Source organism: Lethenteron reissneri, chromosome 30, assembly GCF_015708825.2.
Source record: "Lethenteron reissneri isolate LAM-NWPU_2019-01 chromosome 30, ASM1570882v1, whole genome shotgun sequence".
In the NCBI taxonomy this organism is placed as follows: domain Eukaryota; kingdom Metazoa; phylum Chordata; class Hyperoartia; order Petromyzontiformes; family Petromyzontidae; genus Lethenteron; species Lethenteron reissneri.
The window spans coordinates 14933205-14948532 of NC_083808.1; the positions used below are offsets into that span (position 1 = coordinate 14933205).

At 47.1% G+C, this 15328-nt stretch overlaps 1 protein-coding gene across 1 annotated transcript in view; it reads right to left on the reverse strand.

Moving 5' to 3' along the window:
- LOC133349575 (complement C3-like) overlaps window positions 1-15328 on the reverse strand; it is a 161958-nt gene that overhangs the window by 2056 nt on the left and 144574 nt on the right. Inside the window, exons 40-41 of the mRNA XM_061563145.1 lie at window positions 10921-11004; window positions 8872-9010 (exon numbers count right to left, since the gene is read on the reverse strand). Of these exons, the coding sequence (XP_061419129.1) occupies window positions 8872-9010; window positions 10921-11004 (223 nt within the window). The remainder of the gene's footprint in view (window positions 1-8871; window positions 9011-10920; window positions 11005-15328) is intronic.

The following is a 15328-nucleotide window of genomic DNA, read 5'->3' on the forward strand; positions in this document are numbered from 1 at the left end:
GCAGTCTGATAGAGATCCCTCCGCCCGTAAAAAAAATCTACATTAGAGTGTAATTAATTACATCCCTAGACAATAAATACACTTTCTTATTTACTGCAGTTTATAATCGATATGTGCTAGGGTTTCATGATATTCAGTGATTTAGGTTACTCTTTGCATGTGTAATGCGAGTATAAGCGGAGTCCGCTGCTCGGCTCTGGGCCAATCATACGGCCCATGGTATTGGGGGGCAGGTCCCAGTATGGGGGCGTATGTGAAGGTCCGCCGCTCACCTCGGGCCCAATCGGATGCGAAGTGAGCAGGGGCGGAACCTAAAGGCGGAGCCAGCAAGGCGCTATACGGAGGCCGGATCTGGAAGGTTCGGTGAAGGGCGTGGTGAGAGGGAGGAGACAGGGTCACGTGGTGAAGGGAATATAGGTGGGATCCCGGAAGGGCTTGTGGTCAGTTGGTAGGAGGCCGGAGGGATTCCGCGCCATCAGCCACGTGGCTGGAGGAGCTTGGGCACACCGTTGGCCAGCGGTGTGCGGGAGCGGGGGAGCGGAGCGACTGATGGGAGGGCGCGTGTGGGGCGTGCGCGAGGAGCAGCTGGTCCGCTGTCAGGACCAGTGGAGTGCGAGTGCCAACGGGAATAAAGAGTGACAGCAGTGTGTGGCGAAGTCCTTTATTACATTGGGGTCAGAAGCGGTTCAGGATGTCAAAACATCTCAAAAAGAAAATTCGCCTTTTTCGGATGACGACGGGGACCTTACTCAAGCGATGGTGGTCCCGGATATGGATGGTGCGGACGGGACGGCGGCAAGCGACACGGCGGGAGTGCAAGAGATCGTCGCGGGAGCCGGGCCTTCTACGTCTTCGGGCGCCGAGGACGGCTGGCAGCACGTAGCGGAGCAAATTGATTCGCTGCGGACTATTTTGCTGGACTTGGTCACTCTGGTTGCGCCGGCGACGGCGCCGGGACAACCACGCGTTGGGCCTCTGCAGGGGGAGACGTTGGGTGGGCCCGAGCCGTCCGCCATTGTGGCCTCTGCGAGGCTTCCCGCCTTCCCCGACACGTGGCAGGACGCCGACATCTTGGGCGCGGTCATGACTGAATGGCGGGAAGCCACCATTTTGTCACCGCCGCATGGGGCGGACGCTTCGAGTGGGAGCAGCGGGGGGGGGGCTCGCAGCCACCGTCTGACTTCTATAAAGGAATTTGCCATTGGCGGGGATTAGAGCGCATTCGCTTGGTGTTTTGAATCGACTGTCCGCTCCGCCAAGTGGACAGATGAGGAGGCCTTGGAGGTCCTGCCAACGCTCCTCGATGATGCATCTTTAAAGTTTTTCCGCTCCATCCCAGCTACAAAGAAGGCAACGCTAAAGGAAGCTTTCGACGAGATGGCGGAAGCATACGAGCCACCGGACGACGCTCACCGTAGATTTGTCCAAAGACAACGGGCACCGGAGGAATCACCCGTGGCCTTCCGTGGCGCTTTGAATGCACTGGCCATGGCCGCGTACCCCGAGACTGAGCCCGACTTGTTGGAGCCCTTGATACTGGGGAAGATGTTGGAGTTGTCCAAGGACCTGGGCATCCCACTGCCCATGTACGGCCACGAGCAGCTAACCTCCCGGTTAGCTGCCAAGTGCCTCGACGCGCAGTTTAACTTGTGCCGTTGGGCGCAGATGGCCATTGATGGGAAACCCATTGGTTGGACACCATCGAAGGTCGTCTTCGTCCGGGACAATGCAGGGCCTGGCGATCTCACTGCGGCGGCGGGCCAATGGGTCCCGCAGAAGGGAATGGTGCCACGCTCGGTGCCCTCGTTGGTGGATCGCCGGGACGCTGTGGGGGCCGGGTGGTGGGCCGACATGGCGTGTTATCGCTGCAGCCGTCTCGGACACTTCGCACGCAACTGCTGGGGTCGACCTCGTTCACCTCTTCGCCCGGAGTCCCCGCCTAGGGATGCGCCATCGGCGTCGGATGGTGACCCGTGTCGGGCAAGTCGGTACGCATCAGACACCCGGCAAGGCCTGTCACCTCATTCATCGTTATCTGAGTATGTTCCAGGTGCCTGTCCTAACGGGGGGACTCTAGCTGATCCGCATCGGATGGTCACGCAGTGGTGGAAACTGGCTCGCAGAGTCGTTGCGGCCGCCACAGGGACTTCTACCATGCCGGGCTCTATAGAAGGGGTTGATGTGCGGATTTTAGTTGATTCGGGCACATCCACCACTATCGTCTCGGATGTTATTTTCCATCTATCCATTCCGGCGTCGCGGGTACGTCTGGTTTTTGATGCGTGTGTTGCTGCTAACGGGGGGAGTACGGGCATTGTGGGCCAGGTGGAAGCACACATTTCCGTTGGGGACGTGTCGGCTTCGGGGACGGTGTTGATCTCCAGGTCCCTCACTGTGCTTTGCTTATTGGGGACCGATTTCCTGGCAAGGATGTCAATTAAAATAAGGGTGGATCAGGGTTGCATTGAGTTGCCGGCGGGCCATAAGATTTTCTTTCTGCCGTCACCATGGGGCTGTTCCACCCCGGACCTCCCGGTGCAGGCGCTGGCCGACGTCTCGGTCGACATTCCTCCGGGATCGCAGATGCTCATTCCGCTGCGCTATCGTAAACCCGTGCCTGGGGTTGAGGGGGCGGCGGGTTTGTTGCTGTCACCGTCCAACGCTGTTACCGACGACCTGGCGCTGGTCACAGCCCAGACAATTATTCGTCCGGGTCAGCCTCCGTTTTTGCATGTTTTGAACGGAGGCGCAGACAATGTTGTGGTGCCGGCCGGTACGGTCTTGGCCCATGCCACTACCGCTTTCACAGCCCATGCTGAAGCAGATCGGCAGGGTCTCGTGGCGGGGGTTTCAGCTTCTAAGTCGCCGGACGATCGATGGATCGCCGGGTTGTGTCAGGAAAACACATCCCTCACTGTGTACGAGCGGTCCGCGCTTCGCGCGCTGCTGTCCAAATATTCCTATGACTTTAGCAAGGATGATTTCGATCTGGGACGCACCTCGCTGCTTTCCCATCACATTGATACCGGAGATGCTAGTCCCATACGTATGAATCCGCATCGGTTGAGCCCCTCGGAGAGGGATCACGTGCACGGTGCGGTGGATGATATGCTGGCCGCTGACATTATCTCTCCATCTAACAGCCCATGGGGTGCTCCGGTTCTGGTAAAGAAGAAGGATGGTAGCCTGCGTTTTTGTGTTGATTTTCGGAGGCTAAATAAAGTGTCGTTTGCAGACGCATACCCCCTGCCGCGTATGGATGAGTCCCTCGACGCCTTGTCTGGGGCGAATTTTTTTTGACCCTCGACCTCTCCTTGGGGTTCTGGCAGCTCCCCCTTGACGAGTCGTCGAAGGAAAAGACAGCTTTCCGTACGCCGCAGGGGCTTTTTCAGTTTAATTGTCTCCCCATGGGATTGAACGCTGCACCCGCTATGGTCCAAAGGTTAATGGAACTCGTGTTGACCGGCCTGCAGTGGGACACATGCCTAATATATTTGGACGACATCATTGTTTTCAGTTGCACGTTTGAGGAGCATCTTCAGAGATTGGATGCTGTTTTTGCGAGGATGCGTTCCGCTGAATTGAAATTTAAGCCCAAGAAGTGTCACCTTTTGCATCACTCCGTGCGCTATTTGGGTCCCATTGTCAGCCCTGATGGGGTGGCCACGGACCCGGACAAAACGGCGTGCGTTCGGGACTGACCAACTCCGGCCACAGTCGGGGACGTGCGTTGATTTGTCAGGTTCGCTTCCTATTACCGCAGATTTGTACAAAATTTTGCTACGATCGCTAGGCCGCTGCACCTCCTTACGGCGAAGAATCAGAGGTTCAAATGGGGGCCGGAGGAGGAGAAGGCATTTCGCGGCCTACGAAATCGATTGGCGTCAGCACCGACGCTGGATTACCCTGATTTCGCTTTGCCTTTCATTTTGGATACCGACGCTAGTGACACGGGTATTGGCGCTGTCCTATCGCAATGTAAGGGTGGCGTCGAACACGTTGTGGCTTACGGGAGCCGCGTTCTCTCTCCGGCTGAGACCCGCTATTGCGTCACCCGGCGGGAATTGTTGGCTATCATGCATTTTTCTTCTTTGTTCTTTCGGTAAAGTCACGTAGAATGGAAAAAATAAAATAATAAAAATAAAACATAATTAAATAATTTTCACGACGTTTCGGCCACAATGCAAGCAGCCGTCCTTAGGTCTGTCAGAAAGACAGCGTCTGAATGAACACCACCAGGCTTGGCAGCATATATTTAAGCTGGGTTGGAGGGGGAAGATCGCCTTGACAAAGGAATTTGCATATCAAGAGGAATTTAGCATATTTATGGGAAATGCAGATATGTGATTAGTACTACTTATGCCCGTACATTATGCAGGATTAGCAGCATCAAAGGGAGGGGGGGATATGGGAAATGCAGGTATGTGATTAGTACTACTTATGCCCGTGCATTATGCAGGATTAGCTGCATCAAAGGGAGGGGATAGGGGTAGCATTAATAAAGGGAAGGAGTGTTAATAGTATGTAGCTGCAGTAACTAAAACCACCACGTAAAAGATACTAAGAGGAAGCAACGAAATACACGACGGTCAATGGTACAGTGTATAATAACAAATAGTATAAAATGTATATGCTTAATACAATGTACAAAGTAATATATAGTATCGTAATTGTATAATTGTATAGTGAATATACAGCAGTGTGATATACATTAGGGTGGGTAGAATAATACATAGTGTAATATTACAATGTATAAGGTTTAGGGTGGTTTATAGCAATACAGTATATAATTTAATGTTGGGTTTGTCTATGGAAATATATAGTACGGTGTAGACTCGTGTGATGTAAGAGAATAAAGTTTAAATGGCAGCATATTATATTTTTTACGACGTAGAATTGTAATGTATTACTGTTAGTAACTCAGCTTATTGTAGAGTATATTTAGTATACTGATGATACTATGTAGTTTATACTTTAGTTGTTTACGTGGTGGTTTTAGTTACTGCAGCTACATACTATTAACACTCCTTCCCCTTATTAATGCTACCCATATCCCCTCCCTTTGATGCTGCTAATCCTGCATAATGCACGGGCATAAATAGTACTAATCACATACCTGCATTTCCCATATCCCCTCCCTTTGATGCTGCTAATCCTGCATAATGCACGGGCATAAGTAGTACTAATCACATACCTGCATTTCCCATAAATATGCTAAATTTCTCTTGATATACAAATTCCTTTGTCAAGGCCCTCTTCCCCCTCCAACCCAGCTTAAATATACGCTGCCAAGCCTGGTGGTGTTCATTCAGACGCTGTCTTTCTGACAGACCTGTTCTTCACCTGAGGACGGCTGCTTGCGTTGTGGCCGAAACGTCGTGAGAATTATTTTATTATATTTTATTTTTATTATTTTATTATTTCCAATCTACGTGACTTTACCGAAAGAACCAAGAAGGTGAATCCCTGCAGTCACGAAAGCTTTAAATCAAAATATATCATGCATTTTGTCCGCCAATACCGCCCGTATCTGTATGGCAGGAAATTCATTGTGCGCACGGACCATGCAGCTTTGCAATACTCCATGAAAGTTGACCAGCCATCTGGCCAGCTGGCACGATGGCTGGAAACTTTACAGGAGTTCTCGTTTGACATTCAATACCGTAGGGGTTCTTGTCACGCTAATGCGGACGCGCTCTCCCGACTGCCACATAGGTCCGCCTGCGTGTGTGCCTCGGGTACGAATAGGTGCACGCGGGATCCACAGTCCCCTCGGCCTGTCATGTCCGCTGTGGATAAGCCCGCAGACTCCACCTGTCTGTAGCTGGCTGATGGGGTTTTGAATTTGCCGCGTTCCGTGTGGGTTCGTGAACAATTGCTCAATGACTCGTTTGCGGCCTTGCGGAGTCAGGCTGCAAAGTCAAAGGGGTATCCGTCATCTGATGGGATGGATTGTTGATGTGGAGAGAGGACTTGCGGGGTCACTGGCACCTTGTCGTTCCGTTGTCATTGCGATATGAGTTGATTCGAATTCTGCACGCTGAGAAGTTGTTACATCTCAGGGTGCAGAAAACCTTGTTGACATTACGTGATTATTTTTGGCACGGCATGACGACTGACGTTGTCGGGCACATTCGGGCGTGCTCCGACTGCGCCCGGCGAAAGCCCCCCAAACAGCCGTATGTTCCCCCAGTGCAATCGATTAAAGTGACGTGGGTTAACGAATTGGTGGCACTGTACATTCTGGGGCCCTTTCCCCCGTCCGCTCGGGGGAACAAATTTTTGTTGGTCAGGGTTGAATATTTTTCGCGATGGCCAATGGCTTGGCCTTTGCCCGACCAGTTGGCGTCGTCTATCACGGAGGCTTTCCTATTTGGGTACGTGATGGACAAGGGAGCGCCGGAACGATTGCTCACGGACCAAGGGCGAAATGTCTCTTCGAACCTACTGCGGGATGTGTGTGACGCATTGGGCACTAAGAAAGTTCGGACCTCTCCCTACCATCTACAAACTGATGGGATGGTTGAGCGGTTGAACCGGACCCTGTCGGCCATGCTCTGCCATACAGTTAGCGAGAAGCAGGCCAATTGGGATTTGCATATCCCGGGAGTACTCTCCACTTACCGGATGGCACCACATGCGTCAACGGGGTATTCACCTTTCTTTTTAATGTACAGACGTGAGAATATGCCGCCTGTGGAGGTGCATAACGACACGCGTGCGAAGGGTCTTGTTAAAACCCTCTCCAAATATATTCACGAGTCCGTTCGGCGCGTGGCGGAAGCGCGGGATGCGGCACGATTGGCTACGGCCAAGACCCAGGCCGGAACGAACGGTGCGCCCGGCGCTCTAATCGTGCGTCCCCTTGGCGTGTGGGGGACATGGCCTGGCTCCACTGCCCACAGGTGCCGGTGGGGACCTCCCCTAATTTGCACAAACCCTGGCAAGGCCCAGTGGTACTGATTGAGGTTCCTAGTCCCCAGTCCACACGCGTTCATGTCGGGTCGCGCCGTTGGTATGTCCACACGTCCCGATTGAAGCCCTATGTTGCCCCTCGTGTCGATGCGTCATCTCCTAATGTTGCCTTGCCGGTGTCTGTTGCGTCCGACGTGCCACTGCCCTTGCCTGTTCAACCTGCTAGCTTGCCTGTCGTGCCTCCTGTAGACGGGTCGACGGTGATCCTACCGGACACAGAGATTTCTGCACACGGTGGGCCTACAACGGCGATGGGAGTACCTGCTTCCGCTGCCCCTCAAACCCCGCCGAGTTTGCGGCTGGAAGGAGCCCCGATTTTTGCAACGGACAGGCCTCCACCAGCGGCGGATGATTCCGGTTCCGTCGCTCCTTCAACCCCGTCCGTACTGCGGTCTCCGAGGGCACCGATTTTCGTGAAGGACGGGCCGGTGGCCCGCACTCGTTCCAGATCTCTTCCCTTTTGTTGATTGTATTCGTCGTTATTGTTGTCTTCTCCGTTGTTCTGTTCTTGGGGGTGTTGCCGTCGCTCGCATTATGTTCATCCTGATTCAGCCGGGCCGGCTGGTCCTTTACATCGGGAGGGGGGGGGGGTCATGTAATGTGAGCGTAAGCGGAGTTCGCTGCTCGGCTCTGGGCCAATCATACAGCCCAGTGTATTGGGGGGCGGGGTCCAGTATGGGGGCATATGTGAGGGCCGCCGCTTACCTCGGGCCCAATCAGATGCAAGGTGAGCAGGGGCGGAACCTAAAGGCGGAGCCGGCAAGGTGCTATGTGGAGGCCGGATCTGGAAGGTTCGGTGAAGGGCGTGGTGAGAGGGAGGAGACAGGGTCACGTGGTGAAGGGAATATAGGTGGGATCCCGGAAGGGCTCGTGGTCAGTTGGTAGAGTCACGAAGCGGAACCACGTTGGGTGGCCGGAGAGATTCCGCGCCATCAACCACGTGGCTGGAGGAGCTTGGGCACACCATCGGAGGTTCTGCTGGCTGGCACTCGAGCGAAAAAAGTGTGGATCAGGTGTGGCGGTCGAAGACTCCAGAATTAAGTTTTACACTCATCTAAAGTGCCTCGGCACCATACTCTACCAGAATGTCATTTGATAACCACATGCAAAATATAGTCAGGTCCTGCAATCTTCATATCAGGGCATGCCTTTTGAACCTAGATTAGTCACATTCGACCACTATTGAGTTGTGTGTAACATAGTATCGACAAGGCTTGATTATTGCAACTCACTACTCTTTGGGACGTCTGGCAAAAAATTTACGAAATTGTAGCATGTACAAAATTCTCTGGCACTTGTGACAAGTACTGCAAGATCTGACCATGTCTGTTCAGTGCTCGCCCAGCTGCATTGGCTTCCAGTTACCAAACTAATGTTATAATGTCACACTCATTTCCCACAAAGTGTTTGCCATAAATGAACCACAATACCTTGCTGATTTCATCAAGCAGAATAATTATGCAAACTCCGGTCAGCTTCGCAGCGGCTTTTGGTTGGCCATCGAACCAATATGGTTACTGCATCGCGCGCTTTCAGATGCACTTTTGCGGCTGTCTGAAATGCTCTTCCTTCTGATATTAGGAAGCCACTACAGATATGCACTTTAAATCTATATTGAAAACTAATTTCTTGAGTGCTGTAATTCAAATTGAGACATTTTTTGGAAATATTTGAAATTGGCAAATTTACACCATGATGCCAATAAACAATGGCCTACTAATTTCAGATTACGGCATAGATCTTCAATATCCCGCTTGAAGCAGACGGTCCATAGTATTTTATGGTTAATCCACCCACAGTAATAGCCAGGGCAGCCTGCTGGATTCAAAACATTAACCACTCAAACAAGCAGCAGACGCAATACTGCTGGGCTGTGCCACTGTCCCCGCCACTCACCTGTCATTCTTGTCCTTCGTCTCTCCCTTGCGTCCCATCAGGAGGTACTGTCGCGGTGTTTCCATGCCAAGCCGGCCATCACATGAGCGGGTCACAATGAATAGGCGTATTGCTTTAGGTTGAATAGCCTGATCTTGGCCTTTGTGATGAAAGTTAGGAGAGGCACACACACATTTATATAAGCCTGAGATAGCCAATAACGTATGTAATCGTGTATAAAAATGTTTTTAAAACAGCATTTTATGAATATAAAACAACACCACATTTAATGCGCCAAGTATTATTGTTTCAGCTCACAAGCATCTTCAGCACATAATCCAGGAATTTGTCCTGAAGATGCTGGGCACAGTTTCCAGTCTTCTTCTTTCATGTGGCTGATGTAGATGCAGAGCAAAAACTACAAATTCAAATTCAGGTGGTCAATCCAGATAACTGCATCAATAGAGTGTATCGCTGTGATGTTTCCTTTGTATATATGGATTGGGCGTTGCGTAGTTGTATGTTGCATGGTCTGTTCTGGATGACCACAGTCACACTGGAGTTTTTAATTTCCATTTGTGCGTCAGGTATCCGCATCTGCCATGATTTGTGCAAATGCGATTTAAGATGGACCATGAGCTTTGTGGAAGATCAAAGCCAGGGATCTTCTGCACTGGGTCTTTTACAAGGTTTTTTGTTCGTGAAGTCTTTTGAACTCCATTCAGCTCTCCAAGTTTCATTAGTGTTGAATTCGTATTGCGTTTAAGGTGAAGCAAATGGGTCCTCAAAGGCTTGGGTGACTTCAAGCGATGTAGAGGGATGTTATTGAGGTCCTGATGAATGGGAACGCGACTATTTTCCTCGATTTGCAGGACTTCTCAGAGGATTGCAACGTTGCGGAAACCAGGGTATTGGGGTCAACTTGACGTTTCCACTGATACACCACATTGCACTGTTCAGTTGGTCATCAACAAGTCGAGTGCGACTACTTCTGGTCCATACTGATGCACAGTATCCGGCAACAAGGTACACAAGGGTCATCATTGATGTCCGTAGCACTGGTGCTGATGCTCCCCAGCTTTTGCTCGCCAGTTTTTTTACCAGAGTTGACCCTTGTTTTGGTCTTGGCAGCTACTTTTTTCAGGTGGTTATGGAAGGTTAGCTAGCATATGGTCCAGCTTCACTCTGAGATAGGTTGGAGTAGGGTCGTGTCGCAGGGTTACTGTAGATCACTTTCAAAGTGTGCTTGGCCCTCCTATTGTCAAGGTGAAATGCAGTCACTGTTGTTTTGTGGAGATTTGGCTTGAGCCTCTAATTGTGGAAATCTTACCCCATGGTGTTTAGGTCTTTGTTCAGAGTGGATTCAATGTCATTGAAAGTGGCTCCTTACGTTGCTAGGGCAAGGTCATCCGCATATACAAATTTGCATGACTCGATTGGTGGCATGCCACTTGCCTAGACAAAGAGAGTTGGCATGAGTACTGAAATCGTGTGGCAATCCATTGTTGAGGAAATGGGGTGAGCTGGCTTTGTTGCCCATAGACACACAGTCGCCTATTGCTCAGCATCATCCATATCAGGTTTATTGTTTTTTTTCAGGCACAAAGTCTGCACCAGTCTTGGATTTCGTCTGGAATCCAGCCTCAATGTTCGTTGCAAGGGCCAAAACTTGGTCACAGCTTGTGTCAAGGCCGGAATCCAGCTTGTTCTTCAGGGATCACAGATTTGACAAGGGGGATGATTCTCCGGAGGATGATGCGCGCTCCAAGAGTTTATAGGCTGTGCACAGGAGTGATAATGGCATATAGCAATATTGGCCACCATGCTTTTGTCTAATTAAGTGAAACGTCACGTCTAATTGATGCTAAAGTTTGTGGTGCCAATTATTATTCCACTAACTGCTTCGCTGAAACAACAATTGACACATTAAGTATTTATACGCATGGCAATTTCATTAATATGGCTGTGTAGAGTGTTGGAGGGTCTTAACGACAAAATATTGGCCTAACCCAAATATCGTTTATGGATCATGATATGTATTGCGAAAAAACAACACCTGTTTCCACTTACCACTTTTTATTACAGTTTGAATGTTGACAGTGTAGTAGACAAAACTTCCAACTTCAGTGCGGTTATCAACGATCCCCACATATGCTGCAATTAGAGGTCAACACGGAAAGTAAAGACGTCATTTGTCTTGCCATCCTTTAACACAGAATTGATACCAATACCACCTGCTTTCTTGTTTCATTTGGTTAATTGCTTAAATGCGTAAATACCATTTCAAGATAAATCATACAATAGGTGTTCCTTTAATAGTATATACATTCTATTTTTTTATTCCTGAAACGTAGCAGTTTGCAAATGATAACTTACAAAGCATCTGAGCAATGAAGATGTAAATGTGTAATTCTCAGAGTCCTGATTGCTTGAGTGAAGTCTATACAACATGATGATGTTAAGTTACTAATGGCAGCAACATGCCCCAGCACCTGAAGACGGAAGCTTGTGTTGCCTCCGAAACGTCGTGATTTTTATTTTATTTTTATTTTACTTTTATTAATTTTTATTTTTTACCTACGTGACTTTACCGAAAAAACCTAAGAGTATGCCCCAGCAGTAGCATGTCTGTACCTTGTTGCAGAGGATTGCTGTTCAAATCTGGTAGGCCACCCTAGTTAATACCGCATGTATATTAACTATAAAATGATATGCGGAGTCTGCTTCACAGTGGATGTTAAATATCCTATGACGTATTTTAAAGAAGAGTGGACCATTTTGTGTAGGCGTCATGGTTCCAATTAAAAAATTACCCGCAAATTACTACTGCGATAAATTATCGTCACCCCCTACTGCAAAGATTACTCAGTGAAGTTTTCCTGGGTAAGCATTTTAAAAAAAAACTTGACTTTAGCAGGTAAGACCCACTGAGCAATAGGACTTAGCCACAAATGATAGCTCAGTGAAGTGGCTTATGTTGAAATGTATAGCAGCCAAACATGCCAAACGCATGTTTCTAAATGTGGATGGAAAAAACTGGAGGACCTGGAGAAAAATCCACGTGACCAGGCGAGAACATGGACACTCCAAATATACAGGCGTTATGGTCTGGATCGAATCTACAAGGTAATTAACATGTTGACACCGTGGCTCCCCATTTGCAATAAATAATAACATGAAAACACTTAAACACTTTGCAGAAATCATATGGGAAACACCGACATGATATATTAACGTAATTTAGTGTAGCACCTTATATAACTGCCATCATTATATCTGCTGTTTATCGACTGGTTGCCAATAAATTGAAACTTGAGTCACTACCTATGAGATCTTCACTCAAAACTGCTCTCGAGGAGTTGTACACCCCTAGCTGCCAATGCTATTCAGTGGCCTAAAATAAAATGTTTCGCTCCAGATGATCGCTACAAAGTATGACCTGTGTTTTGATTTAGTGTGCTGATCTTAAAGGTGCATTGAAAAATTATAATACTCCGATTGATGCTCCTGCTGTTGTGGAGTGACTCATGCAGCCAGCTATGGCTGGAGGGTTTTGGTAGTACACGTTGTTTATGCCATTTATTGTGAAAATTCCAGCACAGTTCCTATGATTGCTTTTTCATTGCTTTCATGGCTTTATTTTGGTCATTTCGAAAAGTGTATTGGCTTAGCCATGTTTGTTTGTTGTAGTACAGACTTATGGCCTTAATCTAAGTTGTTTTGTGGTTGTTGTTGTTTGACTTGCATCCCACTGGGATTTTTGTACATAGCGTTGGTGTACGGTGTTTTTTTCTGCAATATTTTGCTGTCTTTTCTTGGATTTTCTGTTTGCACTTAGTCACATATTCACTTTAAGATGTTTTTTGTACGTGTTTTTGTTTTTTTGTTTGTTGCGGTTGCACCCGACTCACCCATTGACACGACGGTCAATGGTACAGCGTATAATAACAAACAGTATAACATTTATATGCTTAATACAATGTACAAAGTAATATATAGTAATATATAGTATCGTAATTGTATAGTAAACATATAGCAGTGTGATACACATTAGGGTGAGTAGAATAATACATAGTGTTATATTAAAATGTATAAGGTTTATAGCAATACAGTATATAATTTAATGTTGGGTTTATCTATGGCAGTATATAGTACGGTGTATGCTCGTGTGATGTAAGAGAATACAGTTTAGATGGAAGCATATTATATAATTTTTACGACGTAGAATTGTAATGTATTACTTGCTGTTAGTAACTCAGCTTATTGTAGAGTATAGTAAGTATACTGATGGTGCTATGCAGTTTATACTTTAGTTTTTTATGTAGTTTATACTTTAGTTTTCTACGTGGTTGTTTAGTAACTGCAGCTACATACTATTAACATTCCTTTCCTTTGTTAATGCTACTCCCTGCACCCCCCCTTGGTGCTGTTGGTCCTGCATAATGCATGGGCATAATATGACTATGAAACCCCCCCACCCACCTCCTACGCATTTCCCATGAATATGCTAAATTCCTCTTCATATGCACATTCTTTTTGTTAAGGCGCTCTTCCACCTCCAACCCAGCTTATATATAAGCTCCTAGCTTGGTAGTGTCTCATTCTTCACCTGAAGACGGCTGCTTGCGTTGTAGCCGAAACGTCGTGAGAATTATTTTATTATGTTTTATTTTTATTATTTTATTACTTCCCTTCTACGTGACTTTACCGAAAGAACCAAGAAGATGAATCCCTGCAGTCACGAAAGCTTTAAATCGAAATTTAGGGCTATACCTAATAAATGAACTTGAACTTGAACTGGTGGATGAAGGCCTCCCCACGCCTATGTCATCGGTCATGGCCCTGCAATGCTAGAATCCATACCACTCCTGCACATTAACTGATATAATGTATCTATCTCTGGTGCTCATCCTCTCGGGCGGGTGCTATTCTATCATGATTGCAGGGTGGCCGAATGGTGGCCCACTTGTGTCACACAGCAAGAAAAGCCGAGGGTTAATTCTCAACTCGAGCTCCATTCTGTGTCGAGTTTGTATGTTCTCCCCCTGTTCTGCATGCATTTCCTCCAGATTATATGGTTTCCTCCAACAGCTTAAAACATCTGAACTGTCATTGATGTTGGCTAAACATACCAATGCAAAAATATGAACTGCAAATTACTTAAATAGGACTACAAACACAGAAACATTTCCCCCAACTATAAAAACTTGGCAGGACCCTCCAGTCTTGAAACTCAGTGAACAAGTGTAGTAATTATAATAAAACATTGTCAATCGCAAGAATATAGTAGAATAATAACTAAATCTAACACCAGTTTTGTGCAATGGTTATCATTCCGTCTAACAATGTGTTGTCCAAGCCCACACATTCCTCACAGTGAATAGGACATACTCTTTGGTTCTTTCGGTAAAGTCACGTAGGTAGAAAAACTAAATAAAACAAAAAATAATATATGATCTATTTTTTTTTTTAGTATGGATTCCTGCAGTCACGAAAGCTTTAAATCAAGATTGAATAGGACATCTCTGAATTGTGTTTGTTCCCTGATCCATCTGGTCCTCTTTCTGCATCTCAGTTTTATGATGAGCATGCATCTCTGTATTTCTTCTTTGCACACTTTTCATATTTTATTCTATTTTGCCAGGGCATGTTTCTAATCCCTGTTCTAGCTGGCAACATGCACTAATTGAAAACTTTCTTCTTCAGTTGCATCGACTTCATATTCTTCATTACCTAGTTCAGCTTTCCGACAACGATCCCTCATGCTCTTGTGCACTTCTTTACATATTTACTTATGAAATTCCATCCCACATTTTAAATAATTTCCTGTAATTAATAACTTTGTATTTCATCAAAAACGTGTGACCAGCCCATTCACTAACTGTGTATGCAAAAATCAAATGCCTCAAATCACAGAATGGTTCCTCAGTCATTCCTCAGAAACAAACACCTCATTTGAATAATCACAGACTTTTCAGCCTCCTATCACACACATATAAACTGTTTGTGAAAATCACAGAAATCGGAATTGCAGACATTTTTTTAGGCAAACCATGCATATATACTTTCCAGAAGAAAGAATTGCTCCATGAAATCATGAATATAAATAAGATGGCCCTCTCTGGTTTGCGGACTTTCTTTACTTCATCCTTTAATATAAATTACTAGCACTTTGCCCATCCAAGGACGGGTGTATTGCAGTACATCTGAAACTTGCAAGCGAAAAGCAGACGTGATATTCATTGCATCCATTCATGTGCAATTTTTAAGGGCCCGGTGACACAGACCTATTTCATTTTAAGGTCATAATCCCTTGTTCATCATGACGTCCTTTTTACTTATATGTCTCAATCACGTGACAGGGTTCTGCCTTTGTAGTGAGGGTTGTAAGTTGATGCCGAGGAGGGGGGAGGAGGCGCCTCAGCCCCCCGTGGAGTGACGTCAGCCGCTAATTATTATGAATGGGGGGGTGTCCATT